This window comes from Cyanistes caeruleus, chromosome 24, assembly GCF_971803275.1.
Source record: "Cyanistes caeruleus chromosome 24, bCyaCae1.hap1.1, whole genome shotgun sequence".
Taxonomy (NCBI): Eukaryota; Metazoa; Chordata; class Aves; order Passeriformes; family Paridae; genus Cyanistes; species Cyanistes caeruleus.
The window spans coordinates 1532849-1552496 of NC_141724.1; the positions used below are offsets into that span (position 1 = coordinate 1532849).

At 64.5% G+C, this 19648-nt stretch overlaps 1 protein-coding gene across 9 annotated transcripts in view; it reads right to left on the reverse strand.

The window, feature by feature from the left end:
• Positions 1–19648, reverse strand: part of PLEKHA6 (pleckstrin homology domain containing A6) — a 48491-nt gene that overhangs the window by 1662 nt on the left and 27181 nt on the right. The window contains exons 4-28 of one of the 9 annotated variants that reach the window (XM_086861591.1): positions 16946–17026; positions 16707–16821; positions 16509–16613; positions 16361–16433; positions 15944–16044; positions 14112–14287; positions 13448–13948; positions 12089–12578; positions 11478–11564; positions 10756–10809; positions 8825–8905; positions 7103–7171; positions 6740–6820; positions 6045–6194; positions 5750–5845; positions 5072–5183; positions 4800–4939; positions 4103–4249; positions 2802–2928; positions 2625–2713; positions 2057–2254; positions 1781–1945; positions 1510–1643; positions 1161–1303; positions 2–126 (exon numbers count right to left, since the gene is read on the reverse strand). In XM_086861591.1, coding sequence (XP_086717717.1) covers positions 11–126; positions 1161–1303; positions 1510–1643; positions 1781–1945; positions 2057–2254; positions 2625–2713; positions 2802–2928; positions 4103–4249; positions 4800–4939; positions 5072–5183; positions 5750–5845; positions 6045–6194; positions 6740–6820; positions 7103–7171; positions 8825–8905; positions 10756–10809; positions 11478–11564; positions 12089–12578; positions 13448–13948; positions 14112–14287; positions 15944–16044; positions 16361–16433; positions 16509–16613; positions 16707–16821; positions 16946–17026 — 3631 coding nt within the window. In that variant the 3' untranslated portion in view covers positions 2–10. Of the gene's footprint in view, position 1; positions 127–1160; positions 1304–1509; positions 1644–1780; positions 1946–2056; positions 2255–2624; positions 2714–2801; positions 2929–4102; positions 4250–4799; positions 4940–5071; positions 5184–5749; positions 5846–6044; positions 6195–6739; positions 6821–7102; positions 7172–8824; positions 8906–10755; positions 10810–11477; positions 11565–12088; positions 12579–13447; positions 13949–14111; positions 14288–15943; positions 16045–16360; positions 16434–16508; positions 16822–16945; positions 17027–19179; positions 19271–19648 lie in introns of those variants that run through there. The other 8 variants (XM_086861593.1, XM_086861592.1, XM_086861596.1 and 5 more) reach the window with 8 other exon arrangements.

A 19648-nucleotide genomic window follows, 5' to 3' on the forward strand; every position in this document is an offset into this window, starting at 1 on the left:
CGTCACAGGCTCACACCCGCATGAGGTGGCTGCTGTCGGCGGCCCGGGGCGGCTCGGACGAGAGGGGGTTGGTCGGTGGAGTCGGGGAGGCTGGGGAGGTGGGAGGGCTGGGGGTAGCGCACTGAGCTGGAAAGGAGAAACGGGAGAGGGGCGTGAAGGACGCGGGCAGCGGGGAGAGGGCAGCGGGGAGAGGGCAGGGGCAGGGAGGGAGGGAAGGGGGGAAACAAGCATGGGTAGGGCAGAGTCACAGCTGGACGGAGGCACAGCTGGCAGGGCACAGGCACAGCTGGCAGGACAGAGCCACAGCTGGCAGAAGGACAGAGCCACAGCTGGCAGAAGGACAGAGCCACAGCTGGCAGGGCACAGGCACAGCTGGCAGGGTAGATCCACAGCCGGGCAGGACAGGCAGGCACAGCTGGGCAGGAAGGACAAAACCACAGCTGGCAGAAGGACAAAGCCACATCTGGGCAGGACAGGCAGGCATAACTGGCAGGGCAGAGCCACAGCTGGCAGGGCACAGTCACAGCTGGCAGAAGGACAGAGCCACAGCTGGCAGGGCACAGTCACAGCTGGCAGGACAGAGCCACAGCTGGGCACAGCACGCACACGTGAGCTCCCGGCCGGGCTCCTCATGGACAAGGCACGCTGTGGCACCGCGGGCAGCCGGCTACACGATGTCACCACGCTCACCTGGGCACGGCGCGCCACCAGCATCCCCCCGCCCCAGCATCGCCATGCGTGGCCACAAGGTGCCAGCCCATGCCACCACAACCCCTCCGGCAAGGGGTGACACCACAATTCCCTGGCCATGGGATGCCGCCACAGCCTCCCTGCGCGGGGTGCCACCGTGCTTGCTCAGCCGCGCCGTGCCACTTGAAGCCATCGCATGCCACCCTCCTGTCACCCCGCCAGGCGCTCCCACCCTCGCAAACGCTCCCGACCAGGCTCTGGAAGCTGTGCCCGGCTGGAATTGCTGCTCCATCCCGGGATCTCGGGGCGGGCAGGAGCTGTTGGCATCACCCAAGGCTGACCCCTCTCCTGCTCGCTGACCCCTTGCCATGCTGCCAAATCCGCACCTGCCTTCCCCCTCCTGCCCCCTTGGCACCTCAGTCTCCCAGGGATCTGCAGGACCTGCCCCTCCAAGCCCCCCCATTCCTCACCCGACAGCATCCGGCCACGGCGCGAGGCCTCGGCAGCCAGGGCACACGAGATCTCGATCCTCTTCTCCTGCTCCTGCAGCTGCATCTCAGGGTCCTGGGGGGTGTCCACCTCCCCCTCGCCCAGGGGGATGACGTTCTGCAGGCTGGGAACGGCACCTGGGGTCAGCACCCCCGCCAGGACCCCCGGGGTGGGATGGGAAGGGTGGAGAGGGGTGGTGCCCTGGGATGGACGGGGAAGGGGTGGAGGTGGGTGGGTGGTCTCGGAATGGCCAGGGAAGGGGTGGAGGTGGGTGGTCAGTTCCCCTCAGGATGACCCCTGGCACGGCTGGTGTCGGTGCTGCAGCCTCACCTGGATTTGGCAATGAGGGTCTTGATCCTTTCCACCTTCTTCTGCTTCTCCTTCATCTCCTCGGGGCTGAGGGGCGATTCCGGCTCCAGCTCCACGTAGCGCTCAGGGATCAGGACTTTGTCCGGCGTGGACAGCTGGGGACAGTGGGCCGAGCTGAGGAAGTGCCCTGTGCCACCCCCAAACCCTGCCTGGACACAGCTCCAGGATGCTGCCCGAGGCCGGAGGACGCTGTGACCGCACTGAGGGACACTCGGGGACATCCCGTCCTCACCTCCTTGTTGATGTCCACGTCGTAGTGCTGCGGCTCCAGCTCCATCTTGCGCAGCCGGGCGATCTCCTCCTGCGGCGTCTCGTACACCTTGCCCGGCTCGTCGGAGCGCAGCGCGGCCTCCAGGTCCGAGATGTCCACCTCGTGGATGCTGCGGTGTCGCCGCACCTGCGAGGGACCGCGTCCCGCTCAGCGTCCCCACGGAGCGGGCGGGCGCGTTGTCCCCTGTGCCACCCCGCGGTGTCCCCGCCGCTCCCCCGGCCGCGCTCAGGGACTCACCACCTTGTAGGAAGCGGGGGTTTTGGTGCCGGGGGGGTCGGGCTGGGGGCCGGGGAGCTGCTGGGGGCTGGGGAGCTGCAGGCTGCGCCGCTTCTCCTTCATGGAGCCGCTCTGGTGCCGCTTCATGCGGTCGATCTGCTCCTCCACGCTCATCTTCACCTTGGTCTCGGTGGCGAACACGGCGCTCTTGGGTCTCTCCTGGGGACGAGTCCCAGCCCCACGGTCACCCACTGGTGGCCGGCCGCATCCTCACAGTGCCACCCCCCTCTGCCGGGAGCCGCTGTCACTCCCAGGATTGTCACTCCCAGGATGTCACTCCCGGGATGTCACTCCCGGGATGTCATTCCCAGGATGTCACTCCCGGGATGTCATTCCCAGGATGTCGCTCCCGGGATGTCACTCCCGGGAGCAGGGAAGGTGCTGAATTCAGTCTGGGGGTCTCCAGGAGGTGGATGTTGACACACGGAGCCACACAGCCACAGGCTCCTGTCCTCAGGCTGCAGCAGAGCCCCGCTGGGCTCACCCAGACCCCCCAGCCGAGCCCCCGGCCCCTCCAGCCGAGCCCTACCCGGGAGCCCAGCCCGTTGGCCAGGCCGTTCCTCCTGGGCACCGCCTCGTCCTCCGCCGGAGACTTGGTCCTGGGGGGGACGATTCCCACTGCGGGGGAGAGCACAATGCCGGGATGAGGCGGGGCAGGGTCCCGGTGCCACCCCCGGGGTCCTGCGGGGTGTCCCCAGTGCCGTACCCTTGTTGAGAGCCGCTTGTTTGTCCCCGTCCTGCTCGGGCCGGCTCTGCGGGAGCGCCTCGGGCGCGGGGCCGGGGGGGCTCGGCCGGGGGGGCTCCTTCTTGCTCTGCTCGAAGCCTGGTTTGGGCTGTGGAGGGGGGAAAAGGTCCCCAGTGAGCCCCAGTCCTGCGGGGGGGCACGATCTGCCTGGGGACACCCGCTGCTCTCGAGGTGACAGCATGGACACACGGACAGGGGACACCCGCTGCTCTCGGGGTGACAGCATGGACACACGGACAGGGGACACCCGCTGCTCTCGGGGTGACAAGCACACCATGGACACACGGACAGCAGCCAGGTGGGACCAGAGCACCCCGAAACTGTGGGGACAGGGGTTGAAGGGGCTCTGCTCTTGTCCCTGCTATGTCCCATCTGCCAGGGCTGGGCTGTCCCCACCACTGTCCCCACAGGAAGGGACAAAGGTTCTTACAGGGTGACAATCCCTCCACGGCCGCCAGGAGCTGAGGGACAGGGACATCCTGGCTTTGTGCTGGGCTCCCGTGCCCATGGGGTCACACATGGACATGAGAGGCAGCAAAGGGACATTTTTGGGGTCCTCCCCCTCTGGCATCCCATGGGAACAGTCCAGGAACTGCTGGGGTGACAGAGGGCTGTGACAGCAGCCCCATGTGTCCCCCTGCATGCACATGACACCTCTGGATCCACATACAGCCACCGCTGTGCCACCCATGGCAGCTGGAAGTGTCACCCACGGTGGCTGGAAGTGCCACTCGTGGCTGGAAGTGTCACCCACAGTGGCTGGAAGTGTCACCCATGGCAGCTGGAAGTGCCACCTGAGCTGGCACCATGTCCCTTCCCAGCTCGGCGCAGCCGCTGCTTTTCCACAGTCACCCATCCCAACCCTCGGCTGTGAGGACGCTCGTGTCACCCGTGTCCCCCACACAGCCGAGGTGGCACCAAGAATTCCCTGTGGGGAGCAGTGACACGGAAGGACAGCGACAGAGGCAAGGGCAGAGCAAAGCAGAGGGGACAACCAGGGACAACCTCCCCAGGGGGAGGAGGAGGAGGAGGAGGAGGGGACAATCCCTGTCCTGAGCGCGCACAGGCCGTGGTGACCTGCTGGGGACACCGGAGGGGTGGCAGGGCTGCAGCTCGCAGAGCTGTCCCCGTGCCAAGCGCCACCTCCACGCCATCCTTGTGGATTTGGGGCGGGAAGCTCCGGCTCCTGCCTCATCCCAGCGCCTTCCGTGTCACGAGGAGGAGGAGGAGGAGGAGGAGGAAGACCCCGCAGGGTTCGGTACCTGTCCCCGCTTGGCCTCTCCTTGGTGCCAGGAAGGGGAGGCAGGGTAGGGCCAGAGGCGGCTCTCGCTGGGGAGCGGAGGAACGGCCGGAGGAGACTCCAGGGGGACGTAGGACTTGGGGAGGGGAGGTCGAGGCGGGCCTGGTTCCTGGGGCGGGCAGGAGCGGGAGGCGTGAGAGCAGAGAAGGAACAGAGAGTTAGAAAAGAGAGAATGAGGTGAAACACGGCGGGAGCGTCCTGGAGAAAGGGATGGAGGAGGGGGTGACTCCGGGGTGTCCCCCTGGCTGTCCCACATCCTGCGACTCGTCCCCAGGGCCAGGCAGGGCTTGGGGGCTGCCCAAGGGTTCTTGGCAGCTCTTGGGGACACCTCTGGAGCTGGGGAGTTCCCAAATTATGCCCTAAACAGATGTCCTGTGCGTGGAGGTGACAGCAGCCCTGGGTGAGGGCACTCAGAGCTGCTGCGGTGGCACCAGGAGCTGCTCCTGGAAAAAAACTGGAGCTGAGCAAGTCCTGTCCCTCCAGACCCACAGCTCTGCAAGGAGCATGGAGCCCAAAGTCACCGGGTGACACCAGGGCCCATCCACGTCACCAAAACCGTGCTCCCAGCAGAGCCACGAGGGGAGGCAGCTCCGTGCCCGGTGGCCAGCAGCCCCCAATCCCCCACTGGTGGCCAAGAGGGAACAGCCAGGGTCACTGACCTCGCCAGGGCCGGGCTTGGTGGGTGATCCCTGGGAGCCGGAGATGAGGGAGAAGGGGCTCAGGGGGCTGGTGAGGCTGGCAGAGCTCAGGGGGCTGGCGGGGCTGTTGGAGCTGTACGTGCCCGAGGGGCCCAGGGCCACTGTGGAGAAGAGCAGGAATGAGATAATGGTAAGATAATTAATTATAAGATAATTATAAGATAATGAGGATCTTCACCTCCCGGAGCAGGAGCCCACCAGGGATGCCCCAGGCAGGGACAGCCCCCCCTCACCTCTGTGCTTGGCGGTGTCGGTGCCACGGGAGGGGTTGTTCTTCCTCAGCCCCTCCATCACGTCCTGGATCCGCCAGATCTCCTTCTGGATCTGCCGGTTGAGCACCTCGTTCTGGATGGGGGAAAGGGCAGCACTCAGAGGGGTCCCAGGGACACCAGCGCCAACCCCAAACCAGGCTGGACCCCAACCCCAAAGTGAGCCTTTGGAACTGGCTGAGGCTGAACCATCACATCCAGGATTTTTATCCTGCTGGAAGCTCTGGATCTGCTCCCCAGGAACCCAGCTGGGCTGGGAGGAGCTGGGGGGGCTCTGGGCTGCCCCCCTCGATGGCACCCAAGTGCCCAGGGTGGCCGAAGCTGGACATGAGGGATGGGCATGGAGAACCCACTGGTGGGGGGCAGAGAGGGGTGTCATCTCCATGGGGAGCCTGGGGATGGCAGGGGACCTGGATTCAGGGTCAGGGTGACCAGGGACATGCACACCTGGCTGTCCAGGTTCAGGGTGACAGGGGGACACTGACATGGATTCAGGTTCAGGGTGACAGGAGACACACACACCTGGATGTCCAGGTTCAGGGTGACAGGGGGACACACTCACCTGGATGTCCAGGTTCAGGGTGACAGGGGGACACACTCACCTGGATGTCCAGGTTCAGGGTGACAGGGGGACACGCTCACCTGGATGTCCAGGTTCAGCTGCTCCCAGAGGTCATCGTGCAGGGTGGACACCTCGCTCTCCAGGCTCTCGTACTCGGCCGTGCTGTTTGCCAGGGCCTGAGGGGACAGTGGGGGGGACCAGGGGGGTCTTTGGCACCCAGCACAACCCCCCGAGCTGGGGAGGGGGTGGCAGCAGTGGGGACAAGCTCTGAGGTGCAGAGACAGAAGCAGGAGCTGAGGTGGCACCTGTGCCTGATTTGTCCCCAGGGAGGGGGAGCCGGGAAGGGACAAAAGGGACCCCAATTCCCCCCGTTACCGTGCTGGCCTGGGACAGCTCCACACGGATGTTGATCAGCTGGTTCTGGAGCGATTCCTTCTTGTGCAGCAGCTTCTCTGGGTAGGCAGGCTGGCTCCCGAACATCTCCAGCTCCTGGTGTGTCCCCATCAGGGCGCTCTCCAGGCTCTCCTGCAGGAACAGATGGAGCCACGAGGTCCTGGCTGCTCAATAACACACCCCGAGTGCCATGGCCTCTACCCCCGTCCAGAAATGTCCCCAAGCTGCAGCTGTCACATCCCTGGAAGTGTCCAAAGCCAGGTTGGAGAACCTGGGATGGTGGACCAGGGGTGGAACGAGATGTTTTTAATGACCCTTCAACCCAGGGATGGCAGGGGACACTCTCCACTGGATGTCCAGGTTCAGGGTGACAGGGGACACTGACATGGATTCAGGTGCAGGTGACAGGGGACACGCACACCTGGCTGTCCAGGTTCAGGTGACAGGGGACACACACACCTGGCTGTCCAGGTTCAGGTGACAGGGGACACGCACACCTGGATGTCCAGGTTCAGGTGACAGGGGACACTCACACCTGGATGTCCAGGTTCAATCCTAAGCCCTCCCATGGTGACATCACGTCCTCACCACGCAGGTGCCACCACATGGTCCCCCCGTGGCCACCTGAGGTGCCACCACGTGGTCCCCCCGTGGCCACCTGAGGTGCCACCACGTACCTTCTCAGCCCGGAGCTGCTGCACCAGCCTCTCCTGCTCCCGCAGCACCTTGTTCTGCTCGCAGAGCTTCCCCAGCAGCTTCTGTGCCGGCCGGGAAGAGGAAGGGGGAGAGGAAGAGCAGGATGAGAATCCCACCGGGATGCAGCCAGGATTGATGGGATTTGTGGCCTGGGAGGGATGGGGGCGGGGGTTCCAACCTCCTGCTGTCATCGCAGGGATTTTGGGGTGACAAACCGGGAAATGGGGCAAGACCTAAACTCAGGGGAAGATTTATCCCTGAGGAGCACAAAGCGACAGGCACAGCTCTACCTGCGGGGACAGGGGACACGGAGAGGGGACAGAGGGGACAGGATTGGCTCTTACATCAGTGTCCTGCTCGCTGATCTTGTAGGGGTGCAGGGTGTCCCTGTAGGGCTCCGGGAACGGCGTCACCTGCAAGCAGAGCGAGGGGTGAGCCCGGCCCTCTGGGGACGCCCAGGGAAGGGAAGGCAGCTCCCAGCCCTTCTCTTGATGCCTTAAGTTTTAATTTTCACATTTTTCATATCCTGCCCTGCTCAGGTGTGGAGTTTTGAGCTTCATATTCAGCGTCAGTGAGCTCTCTTCACAGAGCAGACACAACAATTCCTTTTCCAGCTTGATGCCAAGGACAATTGTCACAAGTTTCCGGCCCAAAAGCAGAAATGATGAAGAGAGAAAACAAGGATGAGACTCCATAAGCTGGAGCTGTAATTGGACAATGAGCCCCGATATGCAGATGGACCAAAACTGATAAAAATGTGATCGTCACCATTTGGTGACCATTTTTAGGTCCGTTTTGGGTGTAGACCAAGGTTCTGCCCAAGGTGTGTCCTTTAAGGCCCTTCAATAAACCCCTGCTTTATTCTGAGCTCTGCCCAGCCTCTGCTCCAGCTCAGCCGGGAACAGGAGACCGGAGCCGAGCTCCCCATCAGTCGGGATTCACTGGGATGAAGCCACAACCTCTCCCTGCCCATTCCCGATGGGAATGATCCAGCGGCAGCCTCTCCGCGGAGCTGAAGGAGCTCGTGAATCATTAACCGCCACATTTCCAGCGGCAGGGAAAACAAAGGCAGCGCGATTGAGCTGTAATTCCACCTCGGCGGAGTGGGAGCACCTATAAATCAGCAGCTGCTGCGGCAGCAGGGCCTGTTTACCCCCGCCCGGCTCCTCCGTGAGTCATTTTCCTTTCCTGGAAATCTCAATTACTAATGGGACCTTCAGCAATTAGCTGCCTCCCAGAGCTGGAGATGAAAGGCACGAGATAGGAAGGAGGGGATCATTATTGCTAGAAAGCAGAGAGGGTGCTTTGGAGCCATTTAAAACTCCGGGATGATGCAAATGGATCCGGATCTGGGAAATGCCCGCGGGGCTGGAAGCAGAGCCGGGTGGATCGGGATGAGGCGGCCTCCGGGCAGGGAGCCCGGCCAGCCGGAGCAGCATCCCGGGAGCTCCGGGTTCACCCTCCGGCGCTTCCCTGGCAGCAGCAGATGGAAACAGGCTCCGGGTTTTGTTGGAAAATCCCATCCAGAAAGTGCCCAGGGCGGCTCGACGCAGGGTGGGTGGCACTGGGGGGCTCGAGAGATGTGACATCGCAGGGATGTCTGAGTGCTGGGGACAGAAGGAGCCTCTGGGGGTGAGGGAAAGGCCATTCCCTGTCCCTGTTTCAGGAATTATCCCGTTGGTTTAAGAGCTGCATTCCTGTCACCCCACACCTTCTCCTTCCAAAACAAGGACGAGACAAGCCCCGCGCACCCGAGATCCCCGGGGGCGGCTCCGTCCGAGGGTCCCCCGGGGGTGGCGCGGTCCCCGAGGGTCCCCGGGGGCGGCTCGGTCCCCACCTCGCGCTACCAGCACGAGGATTTGCCGGCTTGGAATGGCTCATGGATGGGTTAGCAAAGCCTGGGATGGAGCAGCGCGTCCCCCGAGAGCGGGATGTGCCGGATGCCGCAGCTGCTGAGCGAGTGGCGATGGCAGGAGGTGACCCCGGGTGGCAGGAGGTGACCCCGGGTGGCAGGAGGTGACCCCGGGTGGCACGAGCCATGCGGGGCCCGGTGGCCGGAGCCTTACTTGCATGTAGAGCTGGGCCCTAGGGGAGGAGGTCTCCACCATCCTGTTCACCATAGTGATGAGGGTCTCGCTCTCGCTCATCTGCGGCACACAGGGAAGGAAAGGGCACAGGTCAGCGGGGACACGCGCCTGTGACAGCGGTGACCGGTCCAGGAGCCCTCAGGATGCAAAATTCCACCTCCTGAGAAGGCCCAGGCGCTCCAGCTGTGGCCCCGCGCTGCTGTTGCTGCTTGGTGTGGTTTATTTTGGGGGGAAAACACGGATAAAACAGAGCCAGCTCGGAGCAGACGGCACAGACAGACACGAGCTCGGACAGGGACGGCAGCGGTGTGGCCCGGCACACGGACGGACACACGGACAGCCCCTGGCACTGCCCCACGGCTCTCTGCCCAGCCGGGGCCAACACAGCCCTGCAAATCAACGCTGGGTGCTGGGGAGGTGACTGAAAGCTGGGGCTGGGGACAGCAGCGTCCCCTTCTCCAGGTGGCACCGGGAATGGCACGTCCCCGCTGCCAGGCATGGTTTGGGCAGGTCTGTGCCACTGCAAGGGGACAGGACTGTCCCCAGCCAGCTGTGCCAGGTGACAAAGCCACTCAAGCCACCAGCGCCAGAGCTCCTCCCAGAGCCCCCAGCCCCAGCAGGACATTCCAGGGAATCCCTGGGACCACTGAAATCCAAAGGGTGACACTTTTGTCACCAAAGCAGCGCCCAAACTCCCAGCTGGGAGAGGCGTGGGCGGGGAAGGAGAGAGAAAACAGAGCAGGAGGATGTTTGAAAAGAGGCCCTTGACAGCGTCACTCTGAATTAGCCTCTCCAGAGGTCGCTGGAAGAGGAGGAGGAGATGCCAAACCTTTTTAGGGGGCGTTTTAAAGAGGCGCGGAGAGGCTGCGGCGCTGCCAGCGGCTGCGAGACAGCGCAGGGAGCTTTTATTGCAGCGAGAGCTCCTGCCCGGACCTGGCCCCGCTCCAAGGCGGACACAGATCCCGGCCACCGCAGATTTGCAGCCAAATGGGATCGTGCAGCTCCCTCCGTGCCAACCTGGCCGGGGCTGCAGCTCCTGTGCCCGGCTGCGGCTTCAGCCCCTGCCTGGACACGGCTGTGTCCACCTCCAAAACCCTCCTGGGTTTTTTTCCTCCAAAAATCGCTGGCAAAATCGGGGTTTTCCTCCAAAAACCCCATTCAAAATTAAGGTTTTCCTCCAAGGTTTTCCTCCAAAACCCCTGGCAAAGTCAAGGTTTTCCTCCAAAAGCCTCATTCAAAAACACGGTTTTCCTCCAAAAACCTCCAGCAAAATCAGGGTTTTTTTCTAAAACTCACTGGCAAAATCAGGGTTTTTCTCCAAAAACCGCATTCAGATTCAGGGTTTTCCTCCAAAAACCCCATTCAAATTCAGGGTTTTCCTCCAAAAACCCATGGCAAAATCAAGATTTTCCTCCAAAAGTCCCCAAAAGCTGCTGGGTTTTGGGCACTTGGTGCCCACCTGCAGCAAACCTTTCATCCCCGAGGTCCCCCCACGTCACCACGGTCCCCACGGGTCACCTGCCACCCCTGGGCACAGGGGACACCCTGCAGGTGTCCAGCCCCAACCTGGGGTCTCCCAGACCCACCGCACCCCCTGAACGCCAGAAAAACTCCCAAAAATGTCGGAATCTGCCCCAAAACCCCCAAAACTCCCCCCAGAAATCCCCACCACACCACACAGAGGCTGGAGGTCGCGGTGGGGGGAGCTTTTCTGCCGAGCCATGAGCGGCCCTACGGATGCGGAGGATGGAAGAAGCCAAACCAAAGAAACAAAAAAGACAGCTGGTGCTGCTGGGATGCTGCTGGGATGCCGGGAGGGGTGGCGATGGATGGCAGGAGGCGACAGGGACACGGCGGGGGTGGGACGAGAAGCAGCCGGTGAGGTGAGGCTGGCAGCCAGCTCCGCCTACCTGCTGGTCCAAATATTCTAGGTTTCTTTGCAACTGAAGGTCTAAAAGTTCATCCTACCAGGAGCCAGCAGGCAAGAAACGAGCAGCGAAACACATAAAAGAAGAAGCAAAGCGGTTAGGGGGGAGCCTATGGAATGGCCCCCGGGCCGGGAATGCTGCCGGGAATGCTGCCGGGAATGTGCCCCCCCACCCCCGCACACCCTGAGCAGTTGGTTTCTTGTTTATCTTTTGTTTCTCCTGGGGAGACCCTGCCTCCGGCTGCGGGGATGGATGGGCGGCATGGGTGGGGTGTGGTGAAATTCAGGCTTCTCCCTCCTCTGGCGGTCCTGTCCCAGGGTTTTGGGATCTGTGGGGACCTCCCGGTGTCATCCCCCAGCTCCGGGAGGGGACACGAGGCAGGAGAAGAAAGCAGCTGTGGCCAGATGTGAGGAAGCAGAGCGGGAGAGGTTTGGGGAGTGCCGGCCTCAGCCAGGGACCACCCTGGGGGTCCGAGGGTGTCCCATTGCTACAGAGGGGCCTTCCCACATGGATTTCCTTCGGGAATGGCCGGGAGGGAGCGGAGACACCAATGAAAGGCCCAGCTCTGACCCTCCAAGCTGCCTCTGGAGTGCACTGGCTCCTCCTTGGCACCTGAGTGAGGACCCCCCAATCTGCCCCACGTCCCCGGGGTGGGGTCTGTGCCCCCCGTCACAGGGTCACCCCGGGGGACAGCGGGTACGTACCATTTTGTCGTGGATGGTGGGGGACGCCGGGAAGTGGTAGGGGTACACCCCGGCTGGGACGGGCCGCCTGTCACCCAGGTAATCGTACTGTGGAGAAAGGGGACCCCCACCCCAAAATCAGGAGGAGAAAGCACAGGAGAGGGCAGGAGAGGGAGAGGGGCATCAGTTATCCCTGCTTGGGAGCACATCTTGGGGTGCCCCTGAGCACCCCATCCCATCCCATCCCATCCCATCCCATCCCATCCCATCCCATCCCATCCCATCCCATCCCATCCCATGGATCCCATCCCATCCCATCCCATGGATCCCATCCCATCCCATCCCATCCCATCCCATCCCATCCCATCCCATGGATCCCATCCCATCCCATGGATCCCATCCCATCCCATGGATCCCATCCCATGGATCCCATCCCATGGATCCCATCCCATCCCATCCCATGGATCCCATCCCATCGAACCAGGATGGCAGTGGGGATCCCAAACCCACCCTCTGTCACAAGCCACAGCCTTGGTGGCACTTTGCGGCCAGCCGTGCACGCAGAGGTGACACAGCCGGGGCGCGGCCACACCCCTGCCCCACCTCCCCGCCCGGACAGGTGGGCTGCCCACCTTGGGCGAGCTGATGGATCTGCGCATCACGAAGGTGGCGGGGTCGGCGTAAATCTCATCTCCGCGGGGCGGCAGCCGCTCGAAGCGGGCGCTGGGCGAGCGCACGGGCGAGTAAACCCTGGCGCGGCCGTAGGAGCCCTGGCTGGGCGAGCGCGGCACCGAGCGCGAGCGCGGCTGCAGCGACATCCTCCTCAGCGAGCCCGAGGCCGCGTCCACCTCGTCCAGGTAGCTGGGCGGCCTGGAGGGCGCCGGTAGCCACAGCGGGACATCCTGGCGGCCGAAGGCGGGGTGGAAGGGACCACCGTTGCGGAAGGAGTGGCGTTTGTCCTCCAGCGCCCAGGGCGGGCTGAGGCGGTCGAAGGCGGGCATGGAGCAGATGCTGTCGGGGCGCACGCCCGGCGGGTAGTACTGGTACTCCTCCGGGTACTGCGGCGAGTAGGACGAGTAATAATCGGGCACCCGGCGGGACACGGGGTAAAACCTGGTGGGGCTGGAGAAGGGGAGAGGGAGGTGAGAGCCGGGTGGGCAAGGACAGCGCGAGAGGAGGCGGCTCGGACAGCGGGGATGCTGTCCCAGGAATGCACCGGGGATGGGTGGCTTTTGTCCTGCCAGGGATTCCGTGCTCATGGAATTCCTCCTGCCTGGGGCTCTGTGGCAGTTTCCCTTGTGGGGTTGCGTCTGCTGGGGATACTCTGGGAATGTTCCCTGATGGAATTCCTCCTCTCTGGGATCTCATGGTGGCTTCTCCTCCTTGTGTCCCTTCTGCAGGGACACTGAGGTGGCTTCCTGGTATCCCGGTATCCCATCTCCCAGGGACTCCATGGGAGATTCCCAGCATGGAATTCCTCTCTGGGATCTCATGGTGGCCTCCTCTCCTTGTATCTCTCCTTGAGGGACACCAAGGTGGCTTCCTGTCCCGTCATTCCTCCTCCCAGGGACACTGTGGTGGCCTCCCCTCCTGTTCCCTCTCATCCCAGGGACTCCACAGGAGCTGCCCTTCATGTAATTCCTCCTCTCTGGGATCTTGTGGTGGCTTCCTCTCCTCACATCCCTCCTGCAGGGACACTGAGGTGGCTTCCCGCCCTGGCATCCCTCGTCCCAGAGATCCTCTGGTGGCTTCCCGTCCTCGTATCCCTCCTCCAAAGGACCCTGTGGTGGCTTCCCCATCCTGGCCCCCTCTTCCCAGGGACCCCCCATTACAACCCACCCTCCTTGGCTTTTGGGGATGTCCCACGCCCAGCTCCGAGCTGGCACGGGGAGAGAAAGAAGAAAGGAGAGAAAAAAATGAGAAGAGAAGGGGCAGAACATTCCCAGAAGGACCAAACCCGGAGCAAAGGAGCATCCTGGTGCACCCCTCACCTGCGCAGCTCCTCGGGGGGCCCGGTGGCGCGGCGGGAGTTCACCCACTGCTGCAGCTGCGTCATGGAGCTCTTGCGCTGGGCCACCTTCTCGGGGTGGGACCTGGGGGTGACACCCCGGCGCTGCGCCCCGCTCTCGCCGTCACCCCCCGGGGGGAAGGCGGTGCTGCCGGGCCGGCTGGGCGAGGGGTACGGCCACCCGTTGGGCTGTGCTGGCCGCTCGGCGCTCGCCGGCCCTCGTGGCCCTTCGGGGTAGGGACTGCCCGGCTCCGAGGGCGGCTCCTGTCCGGTGAGGCCGTTGGCTTTGGCCAGAGGCTCTTTCCTGCCGTCCGCCCGCTCCGCCGGCTTCCGCTCCATCTTCTCCGAGCCGCGGCCGTCGCCCTCCCCGCGGGTCTTGGCGTCGGGCTCGGCCTTGGCGTGCTCGCGGAGGGCGGCGTTGCAGTGGTGGTGGTGGTGGTGGTGCTTGCTGGGGGGGATGTTCTCCGAGTCCGGCTTCTCGTGCCTGGGGGTGCCAAGACACCACGGAGGGGTCACCGGCACCTGGCGGTGCCACTTGTCCCTCCCTGAGCTCTTTGGGGGTCCCCAGCTCCCTTCAGGGTGTCCCTCACGCCCCTAGACGTCCCCGGGTGCGGAGCAAGGACAGCACCGCGTCCCCAGGCACTGACCTCTGTGACGGGGGGATCTGGACGCGGGCGGCCTCGCCCATGGCCTGGATCCAGGATTCCTGCTCCTCCGTGTTCTCGGCGCTGAAGAAGTAGGTCCGGATGCCGGCGTGCTCGGCCTGGGGAGACAGGGACTGCCCGTTACGCGCCGGCAGCTCCTCCACCCAGCACACCGTCACCTGTGGGGGCACAGAACGGGGAGAGAGACACAGACACGGGGGTGAGAGCTCTGCTTCCAACCTGGCACCCCACCCTGCCGCTCCAGGAGCGCTCCTTTCCCTCCGCGTGCTGCCAGCGAGCGGGAGGAAAGCTCTGCAGGCCCCTCACAGCGGGGTTTTATCCCCCTTGGAGCCACCCCCAGGGATTCTTTGGGACCAGCGCTCCCCCCGAGAGGAGCAGCACCCCAATCTTTGGGGTGGCAGAGGGTCCCAGCAAGAGCGGCAGCACCGGAGGAGCATCGTCCATGCAGGGTGAGGGGGAAGGTGGTTTCTCGGCCCAGGAAATATTTTGGGAGGAAAAGTTTCAGTTTTGATCCAAGATGTTGGTGCCCGTTCTCTGCCCAGAACATGCTGGAAGGAGCCTTTTATCTGAGGGCCTTTTTGAAGCTTCCACCTTCCCCCCTCTCTGGAAAGGGGTGGGTGAAAGCGAGGAGGAAGAAAAGGGAGGAATCAGAGTTTTCCTCCTGAAAGAATTCCGAGGGTTCAATCACTTGAAAAAAATTAATAATAATAATAATAAAAGAACTAAAACAGAAAAATGAGGTCTGATTAAACCCCTCCCTTGAGTTTCCATCCTCCCCAGAGCATGCAGCCACCGTGCCCAGCTGGGGTCACCTCCTGAGCCCCCCCATGCACTTCTGGAAGCTCTGCAGGCAGAGAAAGAGGTGAAATCGAAGGGATGCATCCCCGGGATTAGCGGGAGCGGGGGAGCAGAGCGAGCCCGGGGGTCCCTCAGCCTCTGCATGCACCAGAAACACAAGAAGGTACTACCTAGGTGGTGGTGGCTGGGTGCTGGCGTGGTGGGTGGCACCGAGAAACCCCTCCTGTCCCGGCATCCTCGCCCGCCGAGGGAGGAGGAGGAGGAGGAGGAGGAGGAGGAAACACAGGCACGGGGTCAGTGGGACTGCGGTGGGAACCTCTCTGCCCTTCCCCGGACAAAACCGTCCTCCCAAACCCAGCAGCTGCCGAGATCAGTGTGTGGGCAGCAGCTCTGCGAGGTTTTCCCCCAGCAGTGTCAGCAGGGATTTCACAGAATCACGGAATTATTGAGGCTGGAAAATCCCTCTGGGATCAGCGAGTCCGAGCTGTGCCCGATGCCCACCCTGAGCCCTGAGTGCCACCTCCAGCTGCCACCTCCAGGGACGGGGACTCCAAACCTCCCTGGCCACTTCCAAGGCCTGGCCGCCCTTTCCATGAGGAAATTCCTGCTGCTGTCCGAGCTGAGCCTCCCCTGGCCCAGCCCGAGGCTGTCAAGCAGCTAAAACAGGGCTGGAACTGGGGACAGCTCCGTGCCCGGCTCCGGGAGCAGCCGCTGGCAGAGGCCGGCGGGGGCAGCAGCCATGGAGAGGGGAAAGCAGGGCAGGGAGAGGGATGGCAGCACCCAGCAGGGCCCGGCAGAGGCGGGTGGTGACCTTGGGGGACGCTGCTGTGTCCCCGTTTCCCCGGCAGACGCGGGTCCGACCCACCGCGGTCACCCCAGCGAGCTCCATGCGCCGCCACCAAGAAAGCCACAAGAGCAGCAGGGACCCTGCCAGCATCACCAGCGCCACCCCAGCGCCACCCCAGCGCCACCCAGCTCCACGCTGTCCCCTGCCAAGCCCTGGCAGAGTCACCGACCTTGAACGTGTGCTTCCTGCTGATGTTGTCCGAGGGCTGCACGGCGGCCACGCGGAAGCTGAGCAGGGGGATGCTGCCCAGGATGTTCTCCTCCTTCTCGTCTGGGGGGGACAAATCCTGCGGTTACACCCACGCGGGGACCCCCGGCACAGCCCCCTCATGCTCCGTCCCACCTGTGGGATCGGCTCCCTGCCTGTTGCTGCTCCCGCAGCTCTGCCTGGCTCACAAACAACCTCCTCAATTATTGATGCGAGCCCTGGAGCTGCCAGGGAGGCGGGGAAAACTCGGGATTAACCCCTCGGCGCGGCAAACACCGGGAAAAAAACAGGGTGGAGACACGCGGAAAGAGCCTGGGACTTTGTGCCGGTGGCACTGGGGCACGCCGGGGGCGGCCGGGAGCTGCGGGGGCGGCCGTACCTTTGTAGTAGAAGAGGCAGCGATCCACCAGCACGAACCAGCGCTTGTTCCACTGCTTCACCCCCGAGCTGGCCTGCGAGAGAAGGGCAGTGAGAGAGGGGCTTCCCGGGGCTCTGCGGGGCCGGGCGGGGGTGGCACGGGGGGGTACCTGCTTGTAGAGCCACCCGCTCTTGGTGACGGCGGCGTTGGGGTTCCTCTTCATGGAGTTGGAGCGCTTCCCGAAGGCGATGCCCTTGCGGGAGGAGCGCGGAGCCTGCACGGAGCGAGAGGAGATGCTCAGTGCCCGGGCTGGGGTGCCCGAATCCCTGAGCCGGTGCCAGCCCTGGACGCGGCCCCGGGCACTCACCCGGCCTCCGGGGCGCTCCGGGGGCACCTCCGCCACCATGGCGTGGTTGGGGGGCTCGCTGGGGACGGTGGCCGGACGTTTGCTGCCCGCCTTGCTGGACATGTCCGAGCGCTGTCTGTGACACGAGAGAGCGGAATCAGCGGGTCTGTGCTTCTGCAGCCCACCGGGGTCGTGCCCCCACCCTTCCCAGCCCTCCCTGGCTGCCCCACCCCAACCGAGGGGACTGGGAGCCAACCTACTTTGGCAAGTCAAGCCTGGAGGTGTCCTCGGGGACCTGTCCCGTCACTGGGTGCAGGAAGGTGTTCCGCCTTTCATTGTGGCTGTGGGGACAGCGATGGCGTGGGTGTTAGGAGTCCCCCTGTCCCCCCACAGAGTCCCCGTGTCCCCCAGGGAGTCCCCGTGTCCCCCCAGGGAGTCCCCGTGTCCTCCAGGGAGTCCCTTCAGTGCCACATTTGCTGCTCTGTTGGTCCCACACCAACACTGGGGTTTGGCACCGGGGCTGGCGTCCCCTGCCCCGAGCACCCCACTAATCCCACGCTTAGGATCCTCCACAGAATGATGGAAATGTTTTGGTTGGGAAGCCCTCCAAGATGACCGAGCTCAGCCATTAACCCAGCGCCGCCAGACCGTGTCCCCAAGTGCCACATCCACTGAACTGGACACTCCCAGGGATGGCGAGTGGAGCCCAGGCCCTCCCTGGTTGCCCCCTCCTCTCATGGAGATCCAGGGGGTTCTCCCTGAGCCTCCTTTTCTCCAGGCTGAGCCCCCCCAGCTCCCTCAGCCACTCCAGCCCCTTCCCCAGCTCCAGCCCCTTCCCTGGACACTCAGAGATTTCATTGGCATTTCCCAAAAAAAGTGCCCAGGGCTGTGGTGGCCGAGCCGCCCCTCCCTGCTGCTGTCACATCCCGCCTGTCACCACTGGCCACGCTCACAAGTCGCTGCAGCAGCAGCAGCAGCAGCAGCAGCCATGGCCCATCCAGGGCTGCGCCTGCAGCCATGTCCCCAATGTCACCTCCTCCCCTGGCTGTTCTCCGAGCCATTCCCAAAGCACCTCGAGCCTTTGAGCGGGGTCAGCTGGCCACGGGGGCTGGGAACCCCCAGACCCCAAACACCATCCCAGGACCCCCAGACCCCAAACACCATCCCAGGACCCCCAGACCCCAAACACCATCCCAGGGCCATCCAGACCCCAAACACCATCCCAGGACCCCCAGACCCCATAAACCACCCCAGGATTCCCACCACAAGCCGTTGTTGCCCCCCTGGCACTGGGTGCAGCTGAAGGGATCCCCGGCAGTGCCAGGAGTGTGTCACAGGCTGTCCCAGGCTCAGCTGGCACCTTGTGCCAGGCCCTGCCATCCCACAGAGATGGCACTGCCGGCCACCCCAGAACCCCCTCCCACGCCGCTTCCCGGGGTGCTCAGGGGGGAAAGGATGAGGTTCAGGGCTCCATCCCAGGAATTTTTCCATCCTCTCCTTCCCAAACCCGCCGGGCACTGGGGCACGGAGCCACCCCCGTGCCAGCAGCCCCGGCACGCCACCAGCTCCCGCTGCCCGTCAGCAAAACGGGGGAAGTTGGAGCAAGAAAACGCCACTGCCAAGACCATCTCAACCCATCCCGAGCTTCATCCCAGCCTGGGCTCCTGCCAGGCTCTGGAGGCATTAACCACTGCCAGCCCAAAAAGTGCTGCTGCTGCTGCTGCTGAGCTGTCCCGCCCTGTCCCCTGCCAGGGATCTGATCCCCTCCAGCAGCGCTCGGGGGCTCCTTAAAAACCCGGGGGGTTTGTGTGGACCCCACAGCTGGGGGGGCTCGCTCTCCAAACCCCCCCAGTGCCCGCCTGGCCTGACCGGAGTCACCCCCAGTGCCCGGCCCACGCTCCAGCACAGCCGAGGGGGCTCTGCCCCAGGGCTGGAGCTGCTCCCGGAGCGTTTTGTGCCCTCGGAGGGGTTCAAATCCCGGGAATTGGGGCAGGTCCCATCCCCGCAGCCACGCTGACGCACGGGGAGGGCGCAGTGCTGAGAGAGCAGCACCCCGAGAGCGCCAGCTGTGGGAAGTGGGCGCTGCCAGCACCCACCGGCTGCTCTGGACCCCATGCCGGGGGTCCCCCCATCCCTGCCCGCCACCCCGAACCCCACGCTGGGTGTCCCCCCCATCCCTGCCCGCCGCAGGTCCCTGTCCCCGCAGGCTGGGGGCAGGACACCCCCACTTCGCAGCCCCCTCGGCTCCTCCTGGCACCCACCGCGCTGCCTCCCCCCACCCCAAACCTGCCCGCAGCCCCCGGGAAGAGCCGGGAAGCTCCGGAAAGCAGCGCCCGGAGCCGCTGCCGGGGCTGACCCTGCTCCAGAGCCCGGCGAGTCCCCATCGCCTCCCAAGCACTGCAATGCAGCAGCCACTGCCCGGTGCCGAAGGTCCCGCACCGCCGGCTCCCCGCGGGCCCCCCCCGGGCCCCCCCAGACCCCTGGGCGCTCCTACCTCACCCTCCGGTCCGCCCGAAACTTCAGCATGGTCCCGGGGGCCCTCCCGGCTCAGCGCCCGCTCCCGGCTCCCGGCATGGCCACCGCGGCTGGCACTGCCGCTGCCAGGTGCCACCAGCGCTTCCAGGTGCCACCAGCGCTGCCAGGGGACACCGCCGGGGCAGCCCCGCGCGGGCAGGGGGACGCGGGCGGTGGGCGAGGGCTCTGCCGGTCGTGCCCGTCCCCCGCGCCCCGCGCCGGTGGCATCGGCGGTGCCGGAGCTCCGGGGGGATCCGGGGGGATCCGGGGGGATCCGGGGGGATCCGGGGGCTCCGGCAGCGGCGGGGTTGGGCAGCCCCGGTGTGCGGCAGCCAGCGGGGAAGGCGACAGCGGGGACAAACAGCTCCCGCTCGCGTCCCCGCAGAGGAGAGGCGAAGGGCAGCGCGGCACAGCCGCCTCCCCCAGCCCAGGTGCGGAGTCGGGAAGCT